Source organism: Haliotis asinina, chromosome 2 (genome assembly GCF_037392515.1).
Source record: "Haliotis asinina isolate JCU_RB_2024 chromosome 2, JCU_Hal_asi_v2, whole genome shotgun sequence".
Taxonomy (NCBI): domain Eukaryota; kingdom Metazoa; phylum Mollusca; class Gastropoda; order Lepetellida; family Haliotidae; genus Haliotis; species Haliotis asinina.
Window position 1 is genome coordinate 38,678,575 of NC_090281.1, and position 22,455 is coordinate 38,701,029.

At 41.5% G+C, this 22,455-nt stretch overlaps 2 protein-coding genes across 2 annotated transcripts; one reads left to right on the forward strand and one right to left on the reverse strand.

Annotated features, from left to right (window-relative positions):
- Nucleotides 1-2,314: 2,314 nt before the first annotated feature.
- Nucleotides 2,315-7,720, forward strand: LOC137271797 (uncharacterized). The gene is made up of 2 exons (XM_067804197.1): nt 2,315-2,369; nt 7,032-7,720. Exons 1-2 carry the CDS (start codon nt 2,315-2,317, stop codon nt 7,718-7,720), a joined length of 744 nt encoding a protein of 247 aa, XP_067660298.1.
- A 3,067-nt stretch (nt 7,721-10,787) lies between these two features.
- On the reverse strand, nt 10,788-14,732 carry LOC137271798 (uncharacterized). Its single transcript, XM_067804199.1, has 3 exons — nt 13,783-14,732; nt 11,844-11,873; nt 10,788-10,908 (listed from the first exon to the last, which is right to left on the reverse strand). Exons 1-3 carry the CDS (start codon nt 14,730-14,732, stop codon nt 10,788-10,790), a joined length of 1,101 nt encoding a protein of 366 aa, XP_067660300.1.
- Between the last annotated feature and the right edge of the window lie 7,723 nt (nt 14,733-22,455).

Below are 22,455 nucleotides of genomic sequence, written 5' to 3' on the forward strand. Positions count from 1 at the left end.
ATTGAAATACTGCACTGCGTTGTTTGAGTGTTTCTAGTTATTATTCTAAAACTTCTTTCACATACACCTTTAATTTTATGAGGGGAATATGCTATCGGGTGAAAAGTGTTTGCAAGTAACTTTAATAGTTTTATGATTTTTGTAAAATTGTTAGGGTGTATGTGATGTGTATGAAAAAATGACATATCGCCGATCTGATCTGATCCATTGATGCTTGTGATGCTTAAGGGTTATAGTTCTAAAACTTCTTTCTTTGTTGTTGATCTTATTATTCGACAAAACTGGAAAGGTGTCTACAACGCTTTGTGGTAGTTTTAAACTTTCTGTTTTGGAGGGGTGTGTGACAGTGTCAGTTAATATTTTGTTAATGTCCATGCCATTCTCCACATGCAATAAGATATCTTAATTATCTATTAATGCAAACAAAAATGTCTCAAAGTAGAGCTTTTAAAAAGGACAGCTGATGTTAACACGTGTTCTAGCAGTAGTTTATTCTTTCATTCATTCACATATATACTTCTTTTATACTTTTTCTGTATTTCGTTCATTCACATATAATACTTTCTCTTAATTCTTCCTATAATTCATCCTTTCATTCATTACTAAATTCCGACTGATACAATAAACTGGCTGAAGTTCCGTTCGACACAACTGAAGTTGCGCTGGGAACGAGCCAAGTCACTGTGTGCGTTGGAGCATGACGAAGCACACGTTAATTAGTGGTAAAGAAAGCAAGCGATTGACTTATTACTGTTGTAGATTATCCCTGCTGAAACAAGAAGAAATATTTCCTGGATTGAGCCAGGGGCTTCAAATGTCAAAACAACAATAAGCAATTTGGAGAAAATTAAGGCTACAATACAAGACATCAAAAGAAAGAGTACTTCTCCAAATTCGTGATTCGCTTGGGGCAAAAATAAAGGTTTGGTCAAATGAAAAAATGGGAAAAGACAAATTCATCAAACAAAATAAACTTTATAGAAATAATGAAAAGAACTTCTATGGGAAACTTAAAAGATGTGGTGATGGTGAGCATGATAAACGGCCTCCCATGGTGAAAGGTTCTGAAAACATTTGTGGTCTATACCCAGCAACTGTAACTCGGAGGCACCATGGGTCAGTGATTATGACCATGCAATGCATGACAAAGTAACTAGCTCGTTTGTTACATCTCACCAGATTGCCTGAAAAGTGTTATCAAACAGTTCAAATCTAATACAGCCCCAGGGCCTGACGGCATTCAAAACCGTTACTGGAACCTGTTCCCTTGTGTCCAAAAACCGTTACTTCACTGTTTCAATTCTCTTGTGGACACAGGTGATGTTCCTCCATGGTTCTTCAAAGGTTGCATAATACGCCTTCCCAAAACAGGCGACTTGACTGATCCCAAGAACTTCCGCCCTATCACATGTTTAAATACACAATACAAATTATTCACAGGGTGTTTGACAAACCTCGGGTCATCTTACTGCTCTTCCAATGACATAATTTACAGAGAGCAGAAGGGAGCAAGAAAGGGATGTTGAGGGTGCAAGGATCAACTTCTTGTACAGAAAATGATTTTGGAAGAGGCGAAAACGTATCACCGCAACCTCCCCATGTGCTGGATCGACAAGTCTTTAATGAGTTGCTGGTCGACTTGAGATGTAGATGCAAACTTTTCCAGTCTGTTCCAATCAGAAGAGGAATATTTCAGGGGGACTCCTTCAGACCTTTGCTTTGTTGTCTGGATTTAAGTCCTTTGAGTTTTCTGCTTAATAGGGAAGAGGGCTACCATCCCGGACCTCATCAGCACAGGTCCCCAATACCACTTACTCATCTCCTCTACACCAAGCTCCTTGCAACAGGAGATGTCAATTTGAAACTTCACTTTTTTTCTTCAGGGTACTATAAAAGAACAAGAGATGGCAAGTTGGTTAAATTATTATTATTTCATTGCTGAGATATGTGTGATGTACTCGATACACTGTCAGTGCCAGTATACAGAATGTCAAGCCACAAGAATAAACATGTGAAACTTGTCAGTTCAATATTGTGTATGGCCCATTCACCGCTGCCGAACACTGTTTCCTCATCGACTGCCTGATGCTTGTGAACACGTGCATGGGGATTCTGCGCCATTGCTCTTGCAAAGCAGTGCCAAGTTCCTGCAAGTTCTGAGGTTGGTTCCTAAGATCACAAAGCCTCTCCCAAGTACATCCAACACATGCTGTATTGAATTAAGGTCAGGGGACCCTGGTGGCCATGACAGTGATTCCAGCGTTTTGAAGGAAATTTCGTGTCAACATCGCAGTATGTGGCCGAGCATTTTATCATGGTGGAACTGTTCACCTGGACCATGAGCCGCTATGAAAGGAACGAGTTCAGGGGTGAGCACCTGGTCACGGTAAGTAGCAGCCTTTACATCAGGTATTACATAAAATAGTATTTTTCCAAAATTTAATATTACTTACTCAACAGAGATGTCCATGCCCTCAACAGCTTTTAACAGAAGGCTCTCATCACTGAAATAGCAACAGAATGACATTAGTGAACCTACTGCTTATCAGAAATTGTGTTTTAACTTGTACACGAGTGTTTCCAATCACAACAACAAGTGTATACTTACTTAGTCTCTCAGTCATTCACATCAGAGTAGTGGGGAGAGGAGGCTTGGGGAAATTCCTCCAGCATATCCTATCTCAAATATATTTTAGCACTGTCACTTGACAATCATATCATTTTAAGAAATCATGTTAAATAATATGTCTTGTCTTGTCTGAAAATTAATAATTTTACACTCACATTATTTTAAGGATCCATAACAGTCAGAAAAACATTACTTTTACAAAAAATTTAACATAGAATTAACAGGAGAAATACTCACAGTTCCAGGAATTCTTCCGCCATTTCTTCTTGTTTGCCAACGTTGAATAAGCCACGGTAAAGGTGAAGTGTGTAAGGCAGGGGGACCCCTGTTTTATATAAGGAATATTGCCACAAAGAACTTCCAAAGCACTCTCAAAATGACCGGCATTTCTTTTCGGTACCATTCCCTCTCAATATGGTCTGTATATTTTATGGTCAGCAGCTGGTGCTGGACAATTCCTCTATTGTTACCAAAAGAGCACCTCTAACATGCCTAAAGTACAGGCATTGGAAAATTGTTTTGAAAGCTACCCATCACTTCGGTGTTGATAAAAGGCCAAAAGCATCAGCATTCACTTAGCAAGCATTAACTCCGAAACGTTGTGTTCTCATAATAAAGAAGTTGATATCCATAAAAATCTTCATTCTTAATTTTGAACCTGTTGAAATTGACAATACCGCTGTTAATATCGGAACAGAGTATAAATACCTGGGCACTATCACTGACAATAAATTATCGTGGAATGCAAATGATTTCATCTTTAAGAAATGCCAACAAAGACTACACTTTATGCGCATACTGCGATCTTCTAATGTTAATCGCCACAACCTCTCATGTTTTTATCGTTGTTTTGTTAAATCTGTCTTGACATTCTCGTTGCAGTGTTTCTATGGCAATCTGTCTGCTAAACATAAATCCCATTTGAACAAAATTGTATTAACTGCAAGCAAAATATCAGATATCACCTTTAAGACCATGTGGTCCCTGTTTAAAGAACGTGTTTTACATTGCTCTAAGAAAATCCTGTCCGATCCCAGCCACATACTGTACCAGGAGTACACCCTCTTACCGTCTGGACGCCGATACCTACAGCCACGTTTCAGAACTAACAGAGCCCCAAAATCTTTCTTCCCCGCCTTTTAAACCAAGGGTAGGGTAGAGTTCTTGGTGTTATTTATCGGGTTCACTCTAGCTCATGCTGTCCTGTTCGTAAGCTACGTGTCTGTCTGTATATGTGTTTATGTTGTGATATCAGAGTGTATTTACTTTCTATTTACTTTATGTATTTTATTTAACATTTCCTCTCAAATGTCAATGCACTTTCATTTGTAAACCAAATTCCTCGCTTATCTTATCTTAAATTTTCGCGCGGCTCCAGTAGTACACTAGAGTTACGTCCCTTACCCTTAGCGTTGGCTTAACAGAACCGGGGGAATCAGTCTGATAGATAAAACTGGTTCTGTGTCAAAACGTCTCTGTCAAACCTGTGCGCCAACGGTCCTGGACTCAAAACAGTACTATCAAAATAGCCCACATCAAACGTGAGCATGTATGTTATTAGTCCAGATATTTGTGTAAGGTTATAGTCATTGTTAATTATGTATTGATATTATCAAAAGGTTATAGTGATTTTAGATTACATATGTATATTGATAGTATCATAAGTTTTTATACATACCGAGATACACACGGACACACACACACACACACACACACACAGCGATACACACAGACACACACACACTGTCTATGTGTCTGTGTCTGTGTGTATCTCGGTATGTGTGTGTGTATATATATATATGTGTGTCTGTGTCTGTGTCTGTGTGTATCTCGGTATGTATAAAAACTTATGATACTATATATATACATATGTAATCTGACGTGCTGGTCTGCTTGGGGGAATTATCTCAGCAAAGAGTCCGAAGTCACAAGAACCTAATCACAATTTTAATTATAAGTAATAGACTGTCCTAGTGAATGGTTTGTCTTACAGAGGTGTTCTGATTACCTCAGGCTAGGATTTTATCTCTGTGAAATTGTGTGGTCATAACTTATACCTTTTTCAATAGTATGTCTGTGAGGTAAGTTTTACTACTTTTGAGAGGAATCTTTGTCTAAGCTATTACTGATACATGATTAAACTAATATTCTGTATTGATATTTTCCTAATATTTGAATGCTAATGTATTGCTTGTACTGGTTACAATTAATAATGAATTTTGGTATGAATTATGATTTCATGATGACATATTGATAGTAATTGCAGTTCATTGTGTGGAGATGATTAATAACTCAATTAATTATTTGAATTCATTTGTTAATGAGTGAATTTGTTCGAATCTTGTCGCACTATAGTATAGTTCAGGGTGATTTTTTGTTCTATTTCAGATGGATCTCCAGGCCAAAATACAACATATGTCATATTTGGGATTTCACTTTCTTAGTAAAGTACAAATTCTAGTACTTTTTTCGGTTGAGTCCCATCCGGGATTCGAACCCGCACCCTCAGAGTCAGGCACCTAATCGCCAGCACACAGAGTCAGCTGCCTAGCCCGCTCAGCCACCGCGACTTCCACAAAATGAAAGTCGGACAACTGGTAGTCTGGACTGCGTACTTTGTGTACCCCTCTGATGAGTGTAAATTGGCACGGCTCCCACGGCCGAAAGCTATGATTACACGATGCCATTTAGAAAGTGGTCAAATGCAACATATGTCATATTTGGGATTTCACTTTCTTAGTAAAGTACAAATTCTAGTACTTTTTTCGGTTGAGTCCCATCCGGGATTCGAACCCGCACCCTCAGAGTCAGGCACCTAATCGCCAGCACACAAAGTCAGCCACCTAGCCGCCTAGCCCGCTCAGCCACCGCCACCGCGACTTCCAGTGGCTGAGCGGGCTAGGCGGCTGACTTTGTGTGCTGGCGATTAGGTGCCTGACTCTGAGGGTGCGGGTTCGAATCCCGGATGGGACTCAACCGAAAAAAGTACTAGAATTTGTACTTTACTAAGAAAGTGAAATCCCAAATATGACATATGTTGCATTTGACCACTTTCTAAATGGCATCGTGTAATCATAGCTTTCGGCCGTGGGAGCCGTGCCAATTTACACTCATCAGAGGGGTACACAAAGTACGCAGTCCAGACTACCAGTTGTCCGACTTTCATTTTGTGGAAGTCGCGGTGGCTGAGCGGGCTAGGCGGCTGACTTTGTGTGCTGGCGATTAGGTGCCTGACTCTGAGGGTGCGGGTTCGAATCCCGGATGGGACTCAACCGAAAAAAGTACTAGAATTTGTACTTTACTAAGAAAGTGAAATACCAAATATGACATATGTTGCATTTGACCACTTTCTAAATGGCATCGTGTAATCAGGCCAAAATAGATTCTTTTGATGACTATGCTAGCATGATGAAGTGGGCAGAAGAACAAGGATTGTCAAACGATGAACATATAGGCATGAGGTCTATATACTTGCTGTGTAGACATCAGTCAGCAACAACAACCAAAGCTCTGATGACAGTACCTCATTGAAAAGCATTAATTAAAACAAAGCCAGTAATCGGCGACAGAAAGGTTTACTTGTTTGAGTGGCATTTTAGAAGTTGAGGTGTGCAAATAGGACAAATTGTATGGATAACAACTTCTTTATTGCGTGATAGCGACGTTTCGGTGCAGATTCTTGTACCGTTGTCAAGCATGAATGAGGCATGAAATCCAGAACTTGTATAGACGCCATGAGTTAGTATATATATAAAATATCAGTTTTATTTCCCTTATCCTGACTCATGCTTACTATGCTCACAGAATCCGACGGAAACAGTGGTGGGCAAGGCTAAATTGGATTCTGCTGACTACTATACATCTGATATACAGATCAGCTAGCGTCCTGCTAGTGTCTAATGCGTCTGTATGTCAAGATTTCCAATCAAGATCAGTCATGACCATTCTTCATGTACAAGTATCTTCATTACAAGTACATGGTCATAATCACTCAACGTGATCACTCAGTACATGCAGGTAGATCTACGTAGAGCTAGACTGACTGCCCTCGCCACTCCAGTTGAATATCCTCAATGTTGCAAACAGACTTTGATACAATCCATATGTGAAGTTGGAACGATGCTGTATTGCAGCATGCTTGTGTGATGTGTGGATGGATGAGTAGTGTGGCTTCAATGGTTCGGTTGACTATTTCTGGCGGGTAGTGGTTCAGCTTCTCGCCCATCTCAACGAAATACATCCCCGCATCAAATTCACCATTGAAACAGAGCACAACAACCAACTACCTTTCCTCGATGTCCTTGTATCCCGCACCTCCTGTACCCAACTTCAGACCTCTGTGTACAGGAAACCTACCCATACGGATCAATACATCCACTATGAGTCCAACCACCCCCCAAAGTCAAGACCGGCGTCATCTCTACATTGACCAGAAGAGTCAAAAACATCTGCTCAGCCAATCTACATGACGAAATTGAACACCTGAGGAAAGTCTTTGTAGAACGTAACCACTACCCGCCAGAAATAGTCAACCGAACCATTGAAGCCACACTGTCAACCCCTACCAAAAGACCTAAACCAGCATCAGCCCCAATCAAGATATCTATTCCCTACGTTGGTAAAACATCGCATCAGATCAGCCGGATCTTGAAACAACAAGCTAACATTGACACAACCTTCTCAGCATCCCCTAGCCTCAACAACCTCCTCAATGCCAACGGAAGAAAACAACCCACTGTCAACAGCAACAACCCCAAATGTGTTATATATAAAATTAACTGTGATTGTGGTCAAAGCTACATTGGTGAAACATCACGACCCATCAAAACCCGAGTCAAAGAACATCGCACCTCTGTTACTAACTCGGACAGCAAATCAGCCATCTCGGACCACATCAAAAAAACCCCTAATCATCAAATAGAGTGGTCTGACATCACAATCCTAGCCAACAACCAAACGGACTTCACCAAACGCAAACTCACCGAAGCCATTCACATCAAACGCCAGAAGCCCACCATCAACCGTGACCAAGGATACTTCATTCCATCTGCTTATGATCCACTCCTCTACCAAGCCCAATCTGTTGTATAAACATCTCATCCTCCTTCATTGTACCCCCCCCCCCCCCACCTTTATTTGTACATGTCTGGCTTCCATTCACTATCCTTTGTCTACTACTGGCTTCTCCAGCTTTCTGTTTCCCCAATTATGGCATTATGTTGCTCCGGTTATCAATTGTGTTTTCTTTGTATACTATGTTATCCCATTGTTTGTATTAGTATATATATATATACAAGTTCTGGATTTCATGCCTCATTCATGCTTGACAATGGTACAAGAATCTGCACCGAAACGTCGCTATCACGCAATAAAGAAGTTGTTATCCATACAATTTGTCCTAGAAAGGTTTACCCTGTCCCTTCTGTTTAACTACTTTCAGGAGAATGCCTGCACTTCGGCATCATATGTTAACCTGCCCATTGGTTGCTATGCCCAGTACCTCTCAAAAAGTGCATGTAAATTCTTCAAGGAAACGGTCAGGCTCTCCAGCACCAGGACCATACCCAAAACGTATAGATAGGGGGTCTCAGCTGTCATTGGACAACCTGACTCAGGACAATCTTCTTCAAGGGGATCTTGATTACAATACATATTTATCCAGTCCAGTGGTGTTAGATGAATAAAATATCAATTTGGATAGTCAACAAGTAGCTGGAAATGATGACTCGGGGGATGTCCAACCTGCTTGTCAACTTCACCTTAGAAAAGAAAGAGCCTTTGCAAAACACGCAGCTACAGAAAGAGTGTACAATGTACGATTTGATGAATAATGAAATGGTCAAAATTTAAAAGATTGACAGGACAACTTACATGCCATGTTTGATGATGTGTTAAGAGAAGCTAGAGGAAATTTACAGGATGAAGATTGTGCTTCACCATCAAAATTTGCAAAATCCCATTGTGATCCTACTCCGACCATTGGAGGAACTAAATGCCAAAGTGATTCTATGCAATAGAGAAAATGTATTAAAAGGTCATAACAATTTGGCCTTGGGTGATTCTTTCGATATTGATATTGGATTTCTTGATATGCACAAAGGACGTGCAAGACATAACATATCCAATGTTGAAGAAAGCGTGAAACTGAAACATGCTATAGTAGAAATAAAAAATAACGACAACATGTGTATGGCAAGAGCTTTGGCTGTATGTTTCGCAAAAGTTCATCAAGTGTCTAAGATTGAATGGGAGGATCTCCTCCAAGCTGATCCTTTAGACCAATGCGAGTGTAGGTCTCTTGTCATGTCTACCAATGACAAAAAAAAATACTCATATGGCTCATATGGCACTGGAGCACGAGCAATGCCCGCCCACCTTGTACACCAACTTGAAAGATTCCACAAGTACACGACAAACCCTTTTAGCCCAAACCATGTGTGGCAAAGCAGGTGTGTCCAAACAAAGAATGGCAAGTTTGACAGATATTCCCAAATTTGAAACTGTCTTAGGGTGTCAAATTTTGGTGGTCAGTGCATCACTGGGAAAAACATTCATCACCAAAGGAATCAAAGATGACAGAAAACAACTGTTTCTCTATTTAGTGGACAGCCATTTTCATGCCATCACGAACATTTCTGGCTTTTTCAGACAGAAAGTTATTTTTGTGACCACTGTCTCACTCCTTTTAGCCAAAAACACCAACATGAATGTGCTGTAAGGCCAATGATACTGCAAAAACCTGTCTTGACTGCAACATGCAGTGTCGCTCAGAAGAGTGTTTTGTGGCTCACAGACAACCCAAAAAGTCTTAAGAGGGTGACCTCCCATCAGAATGTGAGACCTCAATGTTTCAAAGTTCTGAACATATGGCAAAACAAAGATGGTCAGCACGATTGTGACACTTACATGTGTCAACCCTGTGGTAAGAGGGTGCCCATGGATCATAATTGCTATAATACACCCATACATGTGAATGACAAACAGAAAGTCAAAAAGTTCATCATGTTTGATTTCGAGTGCTCACAAGATGAGGTGTCTACCTGTGCAGGAGGTTATCTACCTTCCCCTTGTTCACAGTGTGGACCTGATGATGATTACTCTCACCATACCCCATGTGACAATTGTCATCAGTCGTGGTGTGGGCGTCAGGAACACAACCTCTGTCATAGCCCAGTCTGTCTGAGATGTGTGCAAGGATGAACCCTTCACACCTGACGCGAAGTGTATGAGTTGTGGATTGTGCTGTGATCATTGTTCTAAATGGCACAAGCAATTCAAATGCTTCAAGATAATCCCATGTCCAGACACTTGTGGTCATTGAGAAGTCAAGGTCAAAGGCCCATACACAGCTGCACTATTCTGTCAATGGCTTTTCACAAAAAGTCACGAAAACTTTTCGGTCTTTGCCCACAATTTCAAGGGTTACGACAGATATTTTATTTTGGACTATCTGATCCAAAATAATATCCAACCTGACAACATTGTTTACAGTGGGTCCAAACTCATGTTCATGAATGTCCCCCGGGGCTTGAACATTCGACTGTTGGACAGTATGTCCTATTTCAATGCCAAATTGGCCAGCCTTCCCAAGATGTTTCATTTGGAAGAGTTGAAGAAAGGCTATTTCCCACATTATTTTAATACCCACGCCAATCAACAGTATGTTGGACCTTATCCTGATGCTTCTTACTGTGGAGTGAATAGTATGTCCACCAAGGGTAGGAGTGACTTCCTGCAATGGCATGCCGAACAAAAGGACAAAATCTTTGACTTTGCTCAAGAAATGGATGACTATTGTCGGTCAGACGTCCAGATCTTGAGGGAAGCTCTCATGACTTTCCAACAGTTATTATTGTCTGTCACTACAAAGACATATCTTGTCAAAGACCCTAAAACTCAGCAAATCACTGAGAAGAAAGAACCAGGTATTGACCCTACAGATTACATCACCATTGCCTCCAAACTGTTTTTACGAGGTCAAGGAGAAGGAAAACATTTTGTATATGGATTTCACATCCTTGTATCCTTGGGTAAACAAGTATGGTCAGTATCGAGTCGGGCATCCTCAAATTATTACCAGAAATTTCAAATCCTTGGACCTGTATTTTGGGCTTGCCAAAGTCAAGATCCTACCCCCTCGTGGACTTATCATCCTGTTTCACCCTTGAGGTCTCAAGGCAAACTCAAATTTGCTTTGTGTCACACTTGTGCTGAAACGGAACAAAAACCATGCCAGCATACTGATGAGGAACGTTGCTTCATTGGGACATTGTGCAAATCTGCCAAAGAAACATGTAAAGTTAGAGGATTAACTTTGAATTATACCAATTTACAAATCATCAACTTTGAGCCTGTCAAAGACATGGTGCTTGTTCACAAGAAAGACATGTGAGGTTTGGAAGAAAAAGAAGCAAAAAAGGAGAAAGTCATAAAAGTGACCAACTCCTCCAAAATTACTATTCAACGAAAATATTCAATAGGAAAGAAACCAAAACGTATAGAATGGTCTACACTGAACAAGTCATTAAAAAGACTTAGATACTGTGCCCTATGGGTTTTGAGGTTAGTAATTGGCAGGGACATTTCTATTGAGCTAGGGCCAAATGACCTTTTGGGGAGCCATAGGGAGCCACATGGAGCCACTTAGGTGCCATTTGGGGGCCACAGGGAGTTACTTGGGAGCTATTTGGGAGCCATTTGGGAGCCATTTGGGAGCCATAGGGAGTTACAGTATATATAGGATTAGTTTCATAAATGAAATAAATTAAAACGAGATGGATAGGTTAAGAAAAGACTGCCCTGTACTGTACCTGGTTGTTCTCATTTATTGAGACTTCCTTACATCTATCCAAAGTTCACAAATTAGATTCTGATGGAAAGAGGCACTGGTTAAAGAAAAGGGAGGACATGACTGAAGTTCATCCTACTACACCCAGGTCAGCCATTACTTGGAGTCCTAAAGCTGTGGTCGATCTGACTAAACCTTGGTGGGAAACTCAAAGTTTAACACCTTTTGAACCTTGCTCCAGCATTTGTGTGTCTGGACCCACAGGGGCAGGAAAGACACATTGGGTGTATAGACTGTTGCAACATGTGAATGGCATGTATGTGAAGACCCCACCCCAGAAGATCTTGTACTGTTTTGGTGTCTACCAATCCCTGTTTGACGATATGGAAAGGACTGTGCCAAACATTGTTTTCCAAAAGGGATTACCTGCGGAAGCAGACATTGAACAGTTTTCCTCTGATGGACAACATGGACTCATAAGAATGAAGATTTTATGGATATCAACTTCTTTATGAGAGAACACAACGTTTCGGAGTTAATGCTTACTCCTTCATCAGGTGATTGAGAAAGGGATACAGAGGTGTATTTATATGTACAGGTAAAACAATAACAAAGTAACAAGTGGAATGAGTTAACGAAAGCTAGTATAAACAAGCACTGATAGGAAGCCGATAGTTAAGATAACAATGATGGAAGCCAACGGTAATGCATTACAGTTGATTGGATATGTTTACATAACATGATTGGGGATAAGGATGGAAGCCAATGGTGATACATTACGCATGATAGGATGATGTACATAACACACGATAGGGGGTGAGCATGTATACATGAGGGTTGGTGATGTACAAACACAAGTATGTACTGGGTAGATAGGCTATACATGAATTACATAGATAGAATGTACACAGGTAGATGAGATTAATTTATCAATAAGTCCCAGGCACTTGGTAGGTACACTCCTTGGTCGCGGTTGATGGCTGGTTTCTGTCTCCGGATCTCGATGGCCTCTTGCAGTTTCCTTTGGCGCCAGTTGTTGTTGTTGGTAGATAGTATCCTAGTGTCCTCCCATCGAATTGAGTTTTCAGGGTTCTTGAGAATATGTTCAGAGATGGCCGATTTCTGGTCGAGTTTCCTGACTGAGGTCTGATGTTCCTTCATTCTGGTGTTGATTGGTCTCAGCGTTTCTCCAATGTATAGGTCGCCACAGTTGCAAGGGATCTGGTAGATGCATCCTCTCGGGTTAGGGTGTTCACAGCTGGGTCCTTTACCGTTGCCTTTTAGGTAGGTCTTGATGGTCTTGCCACTGGAGAAGGTGACATCGATGCTGGCTTTGGTCTTGATGAGGCGTGATATTTGATGACTGATGGGGCCAAAGTAGGGTATGGTTACTCTGATGGGTGATGGAGCAGGTTTGGGGCGGGGTTCTCGGTCCTTAAGGGTCTTGTTGATGGTGGCTGTGACGAGCTGGGGAGGGTACCCGTTGAGTGTGGTGAATGTCTTTCTGAGGTGGTCCAGTTCATTGTTTAGGGCATCGGGGTGGCAGAGGGCTTTGGCACGTCTGGTAAGGGTGGCGATGATAGCTTGCTTGATCTGAGGGTGGTGGCAGGAGTTGTAGTGGATGTACTGGTCGGTGTGCGTCGGCTTGCGGTATACTGAGGTTCTAAGTCCATCGTCTGTGGTGTGGAGGGATACATCAAGGAAGGGCAGGTGTTGGTTGGTCTCAGTCTCCATGGTGAACTTGATTCTTGGATGTTGGTCGTTGAGGTGGTTGAGGAGCTCATTGGGGTCGTTGTCATAGGCGATGGTGGTGAAGGTGTCGTCGACTTTGCGGTACCAACAGAGGGGCTGGAACGGAGCTGTGGAGAGGGCTGCTTCCTCGAAGGAGGTCATGAAGATTTCTGTAATGAGAGGAGAAAGAGGTGAGCCCATGGGGAGACCGTGGATCTGCTTGTATATCTTACCATTGAATGTGAAGTAGGAGGTGTCAAAGCAGCTGCGGGCGAGGTTGATGATGCTGTCTATGGTGAGCTGGGTGTCCAAGTCATCTATCCGGTTGGCTAACTTGCTGCGAAGGATGTCCAGGGCTTCTTCTAGTGGGATGTTGGTGAAGAGGTCCACGACGTCGTAGCTGACCATGGTGCCTGTGGGGTTGGATTCTTTCAGCTGGTTGACAAAGGATGAAGAGTCGCTGATGTAGGACTTGCCATCTTTGCCAAGTGGAGCGAGGAGACGTGTGAGGAACTGGGCGGTGTTGTAGAAAACTGAACCTCTTGAGCAGACTAGGATCCGGGCTTTGGGCGGGTTCTTGTGGATCTTGATGGTGGCTCTTCCGTATGGGGCTTGGGAGTTGATAGGGTTCAGCTGGTTGAAGATGATGTCGTTGATTTCTCTCTTCTCATGGAGGTCCTTCAGGGTTTTCTTGTGTTGTCTTTCCAGTCTGGCCGTCGGATCTTTCTTGATACTGAGGTAGGTGGTGGTGTCTGAGAGGCTGTTGTTGACGAGCTGGAGGAATTCCGGGGTGTCCATGATGACTGCTGCTTTGCCCTTGTCAGCTTCGGTGATGGTGATGCTGTCATCCTTCTTGAGTTCGGTGATGGCCTGTCTCTCTTGGTGCGTGAGGTTGGGGCGGGGCTTGGGAGCTTGCTTGATGGTGTCTATAATCTGGTGTCGGAGGTAGTCTACGTTGCCATTGGGAGCCAGTTGTTGAAGTCCACTTTCAATGCTGGTGATGAAGGCATCTGTGTTGATCTTGGCGGCGACTGGGACATACTTCAGGCCTTTAGCAAGGAGGGATGTCTGAGATGGTGTGAGAGGCTTGCTGCTGAGGTTGATGACTGTCTTGAGGTTGGTGTTGTTGTTGTCAGCTTCGGGAATGTTGGAGGTGGAAGGACGTTGTAACTGGGTGAACTTGGTGATGTGGGTAGTTTTCACTTTCTCATGGAGGTGCTGCTTGGTCTTCTCTGCTAAGGACTGGGTCTTGTGGTAGAGGTCAGACTCGAGGGTGTCTTGTAGGTGGCTTCTGCTGGTTTCAATGTCTTTATGGAGATGGGACTTGTGGCGGCGTAGGTGCTGTATCTGGTGCTTGACTATTCTGGTGCTGGCATTGTGGAGTATCTTGTTGATGGCAGGTGAGCGAGGGACAGGAGATGACAGTTGAAATCCTCTGGGAACGAGGTTGTTGTCTCGGCATCGTAACAGGAAAGTCAGATGATTACTGGTTTTCACAATTTTGCTAATAGAGCGGTTGTACCTGTTGATGGATGTGACTGCATCATCTCCATGTTGATGTCCTATCAAGTCTTTGAATGTCATTTAGAAGTGTAAATACATAAGAATGAAGATTTTATGGATATCAACTTCTTTATGAGAGAACACAACGTTTCGGAGTTAATGCTTACTCCTTCATCAGGTGATTGAGAAAGGGATACAGAGGTGTATTTATATGTACAGGTAAAACAATAACAAAGTAACAAGTGGAATGAGTTAACGAAAGCTAGTATAAACAAGCACTGATAGGAAGCCGATAGTTAAGATAACAATGATGGAAGCCAACGGTAATGCATTACAGTTGATTGGATATGTTTACATAACATGATTGGGGATAAGGATGGAAGCCAATGGTGATACATTACGCATGATAGGATGATGTACATAACACACGATAGGGGGTGAGCATGTATACATGAGGGTTGGTGATGTACATACTTGTGTTTGTACATCACCAACCCTCATGTATACATGCTCACCCCCTATCGTGTGTTATGTACATCATCCTATCATGCGTAATGTATCACCATTGGCTTCCATCCTTATCCCCAATCATGTTATGTAAACATATCCAATCAACTGTAATGCATTACCGTTGGCTTCCATCATTGTTATCTTAACTATCGGCTTCCTATCAGTGCTTGTTTATACTAGCTTTCGTTAACTCATTCCACTTGTTACTTTGTTATTGTTCTACCTGTACATATTAATACACCTCTGTATCCCTTTCTCAATCACCTGATGAAGGAGTAAGCATTAACTCCGAAACGTTGTGTTCTCTCATAAAGAAGTTGATATCCATAAAATCTTCATTCTTATGTATTTACACTTCTAAATGACATTCAAAGACATGGACTCATTATCCTGAATGATCTTTTACATCAAGTGTTAAGTTCTAAAGACATGGAACTGTTATTTACACAAGGCTGTCATCATCAACGTCTGAGTGTTATATTTATAACTCAGAACTTGTACTAGCAAGGCAAATCAGCACGAACCATAGCCCTGAACACGTGGTACCTGGTCTTGTTCAAGATTGTGCGTGATACATCACAAATGATGACCCTTGGAACACAGTTAAACTCACGTGCAAAAGAAACGTGCCCAAAATATTTTTATATGTCATTTTCTATTCTATGACCATGGACATAAATCAGTATCAGGAACAGATCACCTGAACACTTAATTCGATGACATGACACAAACAGTGCATGGAATGCACGTGCTAGAATGGAATGGAATGCACGTGCTACGTGCGAGAAAAATGGCTTCATCAGTAAAATTTCCCGTATGTACAGAAAAGTACCAATATGATTCTGGGGTATAAAACAGCCTTAGAAAGGTTCATGGGCATTGGGTTCATCAGTTTGAAACAAAGAACATGCCGCGCTTAACGTCAGAGCAGAGAGAGAGAGAGCAATTGGGATGCTGCAACTTGGCGCTACCCACGACCACGTCGCCAGAATCATGAACTGCTCCAAGAAAACAATCGGGAGACTGTTGTCACGATACAGGCAGACAGACAGGACAGCAGACCAGCCCAGAAGCGGCAGACGGTCGAGTGCGTGTATACAGGCGGCGGCGTGAGAGAACGGCATGTTCTTGCATCACGGAGGTGGAGCCTTATGGTGGCGGAAGTTGTATGGTGTGGGGCGGCATCTTTGGGGACAGGAAGACGGATCTGGTTATCATTCGTGGTAACCTGACAGCACGCCGGTATATTGATGAGGTTCTACAGCCTGTCGTTGTTCCATGGCTCCACCAGAATCCAAGAACCGTGTTCCAGCATGACAACGCCACACCCCACACTGCTTTCATTACAAGGAACTTCCTCAACACCAACAATGTGCATCTTCTGCCTTGGCCAGCGAGATCACAGGATATGTCCCCGATCGAACACCAGCGGGACCACCTCAGGGGCCGTATCCGTCAACGTCAGCAGCCTCCAGTGACAGTACAGGATTTGGGTCGTACTTTGCAGGACGAATGGCGACAGATCCCTATTCACGTGATCAGGCGACTTACCAACTCTATGCGATGTCGTGTTGTGGCACTTGTTGCATCACGAGGGGGACACACCCGATATTAGGACGTTTTAGTGATCGAGCAATGCGATTCATGTTGTGGCAGCTGATCAAATACAGGACAATAGACCCCTAGTCAAGAAATCCATCTGTAAATCTGTCCAAAACTGCTTTTGTGTTTTACGAGTTCTGTTAACAAGTTAATTATACAATATGTTTATAATATTAAACATTGGAATTTACAAGTGTTTTGTTCTTTTTTATTTATGAGTTGAAAACACAAGAGGACGTTTCTTTTGCACATGAGGTTATTTCCTGGACCTACAGGGATTCTCGTGGAAGTTTACACAGATACTATGAAACAACCCCATATCTATCTGGTGTTGGACATGTCTCCATGTGCAGAGGGTAAACTGAGACTCAAAACCAGAATTTTTCCAGGGGAAGATCCCATTGTGCATGTACCAAGTGTATATACACTAGATATTAGGCAATACCTTATCATTTGTAGACAAGGAGACAAGCTGAGGAAAGTCGTGTGTCTATGAATATTCCTGCAACAAACAAAGTGGAACTACCCCCTGTACTGAAACGTATTATTACCTGTCTAAGGTGTATAATTGTGTTGTTAATAATTGCAGGATACACACAGACCCTCACATGGAGAGGTAGGAGTATAATAGCCATGGACTATTTTGTGAGTGGCAGTCACTACACACATGACTCAGCTGGAGGAGTCTATAAATCAGTGGCATTGGTTGTCATGTTCATTCAGTGAGTCACCAGTGCTCAAAATTGTTGTTCTTATAAATTGTGCCGAACATCGAATGAAACGCCATTATGTCTAAGACGCTCAGACAGAATGGATATTTCTTACGGTTTTTGCAGGCAAGTACATCTACTGTTCAAAAGAACAGTCTGTCGAAGAAGCAGTTGACTGCACTAAGAAAACACAGAAAAATGCTTCATCTTCTTGATGATAGAACCGTATCTAAGACAAAGAAAAAACAATTATTGCCAAAAAGTGTGGCTGTCATTAGTTTAGTGTTGAAGGTTGTTGGGCCTTTATTGAAGACTTTGTAATGGAGCATATCCAAAAACAGGTGCTCAGTCCTATGGATAAATATAAACGGCTCTTGAAATATCACATGAATCCAGTGAGTGGTGGGACAATGAATGCGCCCTCCTCAGATGGGAATCATCATACCACCATTGATGAGTCAGGACCCATGGATACTAGTTTGATTCTGAGAGGGACCCTGAACACAGACTATCAGGGGATGAAAAAGGTGTCCTCATCTACAAGGGTCAAGTCATTGAAGGGAGTCTTATTGCCGACTTACACAAGGATTCACAATATCTCTATAAATGTTTTCAACCCATGGGAATGACTGAATTCTATCAGGCTTTAAAAAAGATACATGTGCCCCAAGGACTTGTAGTCAACAGACACCGACTGGAAGTGGAATTCCAATAGATCCGAAATGACCTCAAAACATTCTGGGATACCAGCTCATACTCTACTTAAGAAAAAGAGGAAGCCTTTCAAATGGATTACATTGTAAAATATGGTTGTAAAGTAGACTATGGGTTGACCCCTAACCTGTAGTGCTACTTCTGTGAAACGGGGTCATTAAACAATGAAAATGTATACCTTGTTGTTTGTTTGTTGATATCAATGATAATAATAACAGAACACAGTGCCATACCTCCAAACCGTCCTTCTCCGATTGGGGAGTTCTACAGTGTTTTTTATGTTTATTTCCAAGTACATTGTCCCATCACTTTAAACATATGCTAAATCTCGATAGTATGGACAGTTTTATATACATGCATTAAAATAACTGAGAGACATAATCATTCATCATTGACCTTTGTATTTATAGCGAAACTACTTTGAATATCATGCAACACATATCCTCTACATTTCACGATAATGTAGTAAACATAATAGAGTCCACAGATAGAGATGTCACTGCTTTGAAGTACTTTGGTATTGTACTGATAACATGATACGTTTTTACATAAAAAGTGTTCAAATTCTCTTCGAGAGTAACTGGGTCTTTCTCCAAAGCTGTCAAAGAATTCTCCGTAATTTGGTGGATGTAACCAAACAGCGATACAGTGCTGACCTCCATGTGTTGAATCTTGGGTATTGATGATAAAACCTCGAGGGTAGGAGATGATTTTCTTAGGAAGTGATTTGTGATTCCATCCGTATAAAGGGCACACATCAGTTGTAGTGTATTCATGGTGTAGAGTACAATATATTCCTCGTGTTATTCACAGTCAGCATGAGATTCCTCGGAATAGAGAATCAGATTTGTTGTCTCAGGTAATGCCTTGCTAAACTGAAGGTTAAGCCTTAGGCTTCCTCTTTTTATCAGATCCAAGTAGTGGTCTTTCAAATGATGGGATTCTAGACAAAACTGGTACAGAGCATATTAACTCTTAAAGTCGTACCTGCTGATATCCAACCATGTGGATGCTCTTCATGACGAGTGTATTCATATCTTTGAAACAGACCCTTGTTGCCTGAATTAGGATCGGGTTCATTCATATAATCTGTGTCATCTTCGTAATAGTGTTGAGACTGCAATAGAGATTGTTTCAATGATGTGGTTTCGTTGAGGAGAACCCTGATATAACTCTTGTAGGGCTATAGATTGGTCGAACTGGTAATGAGTTTTCCATTAAGAGATAAATCCACTTGAGAGAACAGATTTTGAAGCCATAAATTAAATGGTCCTACTTTTCATCTTCTGTAATGTTTGTTCCATCTGCTTTAAGTATCTTCGCCTGTACATATAACTGAGTTCTTCACAGGTCAATGTAATCAACTCCTTGTCCTGAGATGTTAAATTCAATAGGACTGGAATCAGTAATAATTTGTGACGTCGGTCTGTAGGTCATATGATACTGTTTATCCACTGACGTATAGGTAGGAGGTATAGTAAAGAGGTTAAATTCATCAGCGTTAGCTTCAATGGATACACTTCCTGTGTATGAAACCATTATTTCTTCTTCCTTTTGGTGGGTATATCACCAGAGCCATTTCTTGAAAATGTGCACAGTTTCCACTTCTGTGAGGAACTGGTCTTTTTTCCAGCTGTAGTTCGCCTTTTTAGAGGTTTCTTCTACGTCTGTATAAGCCTTGGCCTGTTCAACCACTTGCTGAGTTGGAGTCACGAAATTAATCTCAGGTTGTTCTGAGGTTTTTCTTTCATCCATTCTGGATTGTACACTTCCAAAAAGCAATCCACAGACATCATGGCAGATTTTTCTCCTCCACGCATAATGGAGTGATAAGGATCTCCTTTTCCTTCAGCCTGGAGTGTGTAAAATCGGGTCCATTTTTCGGCATCGGGTACAAAGAGTTTGTATCGTGGATTATTCATGATGAATACCAAAATGGGAGCGCCTTGAGGTGAAGTGTCGCTGTTATTGGACCATGGATGAATGAAGCTGGATTACCCTCATGGTCATTTATGTAGACATCCACAGTCGGCACATCTCTCAGATTCAAGGGGACATACTGACATTGACATATGAAAATGAACGTTCTGCTCGCTTTCCCATGAGACATAAACGCCTCAGCAAAGGTTGTTTACTTTCCCCAACATGAGATGAATCACACATTCAGGAATTGATATAAATGTCTTGACATTCCGACTTTTTATCAATGTCCCAGGACAATATAGATATTTCTGTCAGTCTTGTTCTCCACCTTTGGTCAAGATATAATGGTTCATTCAAACCACTGCAGTTATAAGGTTTGTTATTGGGATAGAGGCATTCACTGTCTGGACTACTGATGGTAATGTATTTATCCATGTTTAGATTTAATCTGGGATTTGGTAACAGGCATCCTAGACTGAAACTGAGGAGAGCTGCCCACAAATTGGAGTTTTGTTTGTCCAAGGACAAACTGACAATACACGCTATCACCACAATGTTATTAACAATGATTTAGGAGAAAAAGAGTTTCTGTTTGGGCTACTTTTTGACCTAGCAAAGTCCAACTTTCTCCAGACCTGCTTCATGAGAGAGGTTGTACCTCTACCGGTTCATCTCTATTTATACCTTCTCATAATCCTTTACACTGACGTCAGGGATCCAACTATTGTACTTTTTCACTAAGACTTCCTTCCGTTTATTTCTGGTCCTCTTTTTTACAACATCTTGAATTCTATACACCTGATCTGCGTTTTCTACCACGACTTATAGCTCTGATGAACAAAAAGCACCTTCAATAGGATCACCACCCCAATCTTTCAGCTTGTACATGTCACGGTCTTGTGACCAATATCTCCTGATGACTGTAAAATTTTCACCAGACCATTACTCCTGGTATTCTCTGTCAAACGTTCTCCTTAGATGACTCACTCTGACTTTGTGAGCAGCCTTGAATGTGAACTTCTTTTTACTGAGTTTAAATGTCCGGGGTTGAATTAAATACTGAGGGAGTCGCGCTTCACTTTCATTTGTGCGAGTCACACTAGCAGGAGACTGTCCTAACATTCTGTGTTTGGTATGGTGGTAACTCCAGTCTAATTAAACTTATCCTCTGTACTTTTCGTTACACTCCATTACAGAGTCCAACAAAACCTTATGGGAGGTCGCGTCAGATAGCCTTTGAGATTGACCAATCAGAATACAGCTTACCAAAACGCAAAAGTGTACATTTGCACATACCTTTTGAACATTTTATCTCGAAAAGGTTCGAAAGATTCTGAATCCTATTTAGCGTACACTAGCTTCTGGGTGATGCACATGGTGTACGTATGACAACAATGAGTAAACAGTCGCTGAAAATAGTGTTTTTGACAACAGGATGTCAGCTTGCGAAAATAATAGGTAATGGTAACCATGTCAACAGAAACCCCAAAGCGTATATACTGCAGGTCAAATAACTGTGTTATATGTGGATTTTTGTTTGTGGAGAGATCTGTGTCAGTGACCTGAATATTTTGAAAGTTCCTCCGATCCCTAAACAGTAGTTGTTGTGTGGTTAAATTTATTTAACCGTCTCGCATTTGATTGGAAGGTCATTAGTCGCTCAAAGGTTACCTGACGTGACCTCCTACTAGGTTTTGTTAGACTCAGTGGTGGCTTGTAACGAAATACACTTAGACTAAGTTTACTTAGGCTGGTTGTAACTGTTGATATATGACTACATCTTGTAAGATATCCACATATGTGTATTTAAAGTGTTTCAACACGTAACGATACAGTCTCATTTTAATGGTTTTAATGACTCCCTCAGCGTAAGGAAACTTGGTTTCATTCAGTGTAAACAGTTGGTTTACCTAGTGCTTTTTCAAAAAGGCTTTTACTCATCGATTCTCAAAATTCTGTGCCCATGTCCGATTGAAAAAGTTTCGGTTTTCGTTCTTCAGTTTCCATAATTTGGTTAATGCTTTCACCACTCCTTGACCTTTTGTAGACAAGAGTGGAATTACCCACAAGTAACATGGAAATAGATCTATGATGACCAAGAGGTATTTGAACCCACTTTGCTAATGAAACCATATCCATGAGATCAGACTGTCAGTGACTGTCTAAACCATCCACCACATACTTATTTCGTGGAAACTTTCTTCTGACTTGATGAGTCATCGTATAGCTCTCCTGACCTTTCAACCATTTCTGGATTTGATGTAGACCAATTTTAAACTGACCCTCAGCTTTGACAGCGTCCTATAACGTCTTGGGTCCAGCATAACTACCAGGATGTTCTGGAT

What these genes read in the sequence shown, in the direction of transcription:
- LOC137271797 (XM_067804197.1), top strand. Translation starts at nt 2,315, where the DNA reads ATGGTGGAACTGTTCACCTGGACCATGAGCCGCTATGAAAGGAACGAG. An exon ending in TGAAAGGAACGAGTTCAGGG is followed by an intron (nt 2,370 to 7,031) that starts GTGAGCACCTGG and finishes CACCCCCCAAAG; the next exon opens with TCAAGACCGGCGTCATCTCT.
- LOC137271798 (XM_067804199.1), bottom strand. Translation starts at nt 14,732, where the DNA reads ATGACATTCAAAGACTTGATAGGACATCAACATGGAGATGATGCAGTC. An exon ending in AACGACATCATCTTCAACCA is followed by an intron (nt 11,874 to 13,782) that starts GCTGAACCCTAT and finishes GTTGTCCATCAG; the next exon opens with AGGAAAACTGTTCAATGTCT. An exon ending in TTCAATGTCTGCTTCCGCAG is followed by an intron (nt 10,909 to 11,843) that starts GTAATCCCTTTT and finishes TTTCTTTGGCAG; the next exon opens with ATTTGCACAATGTCCCAATG.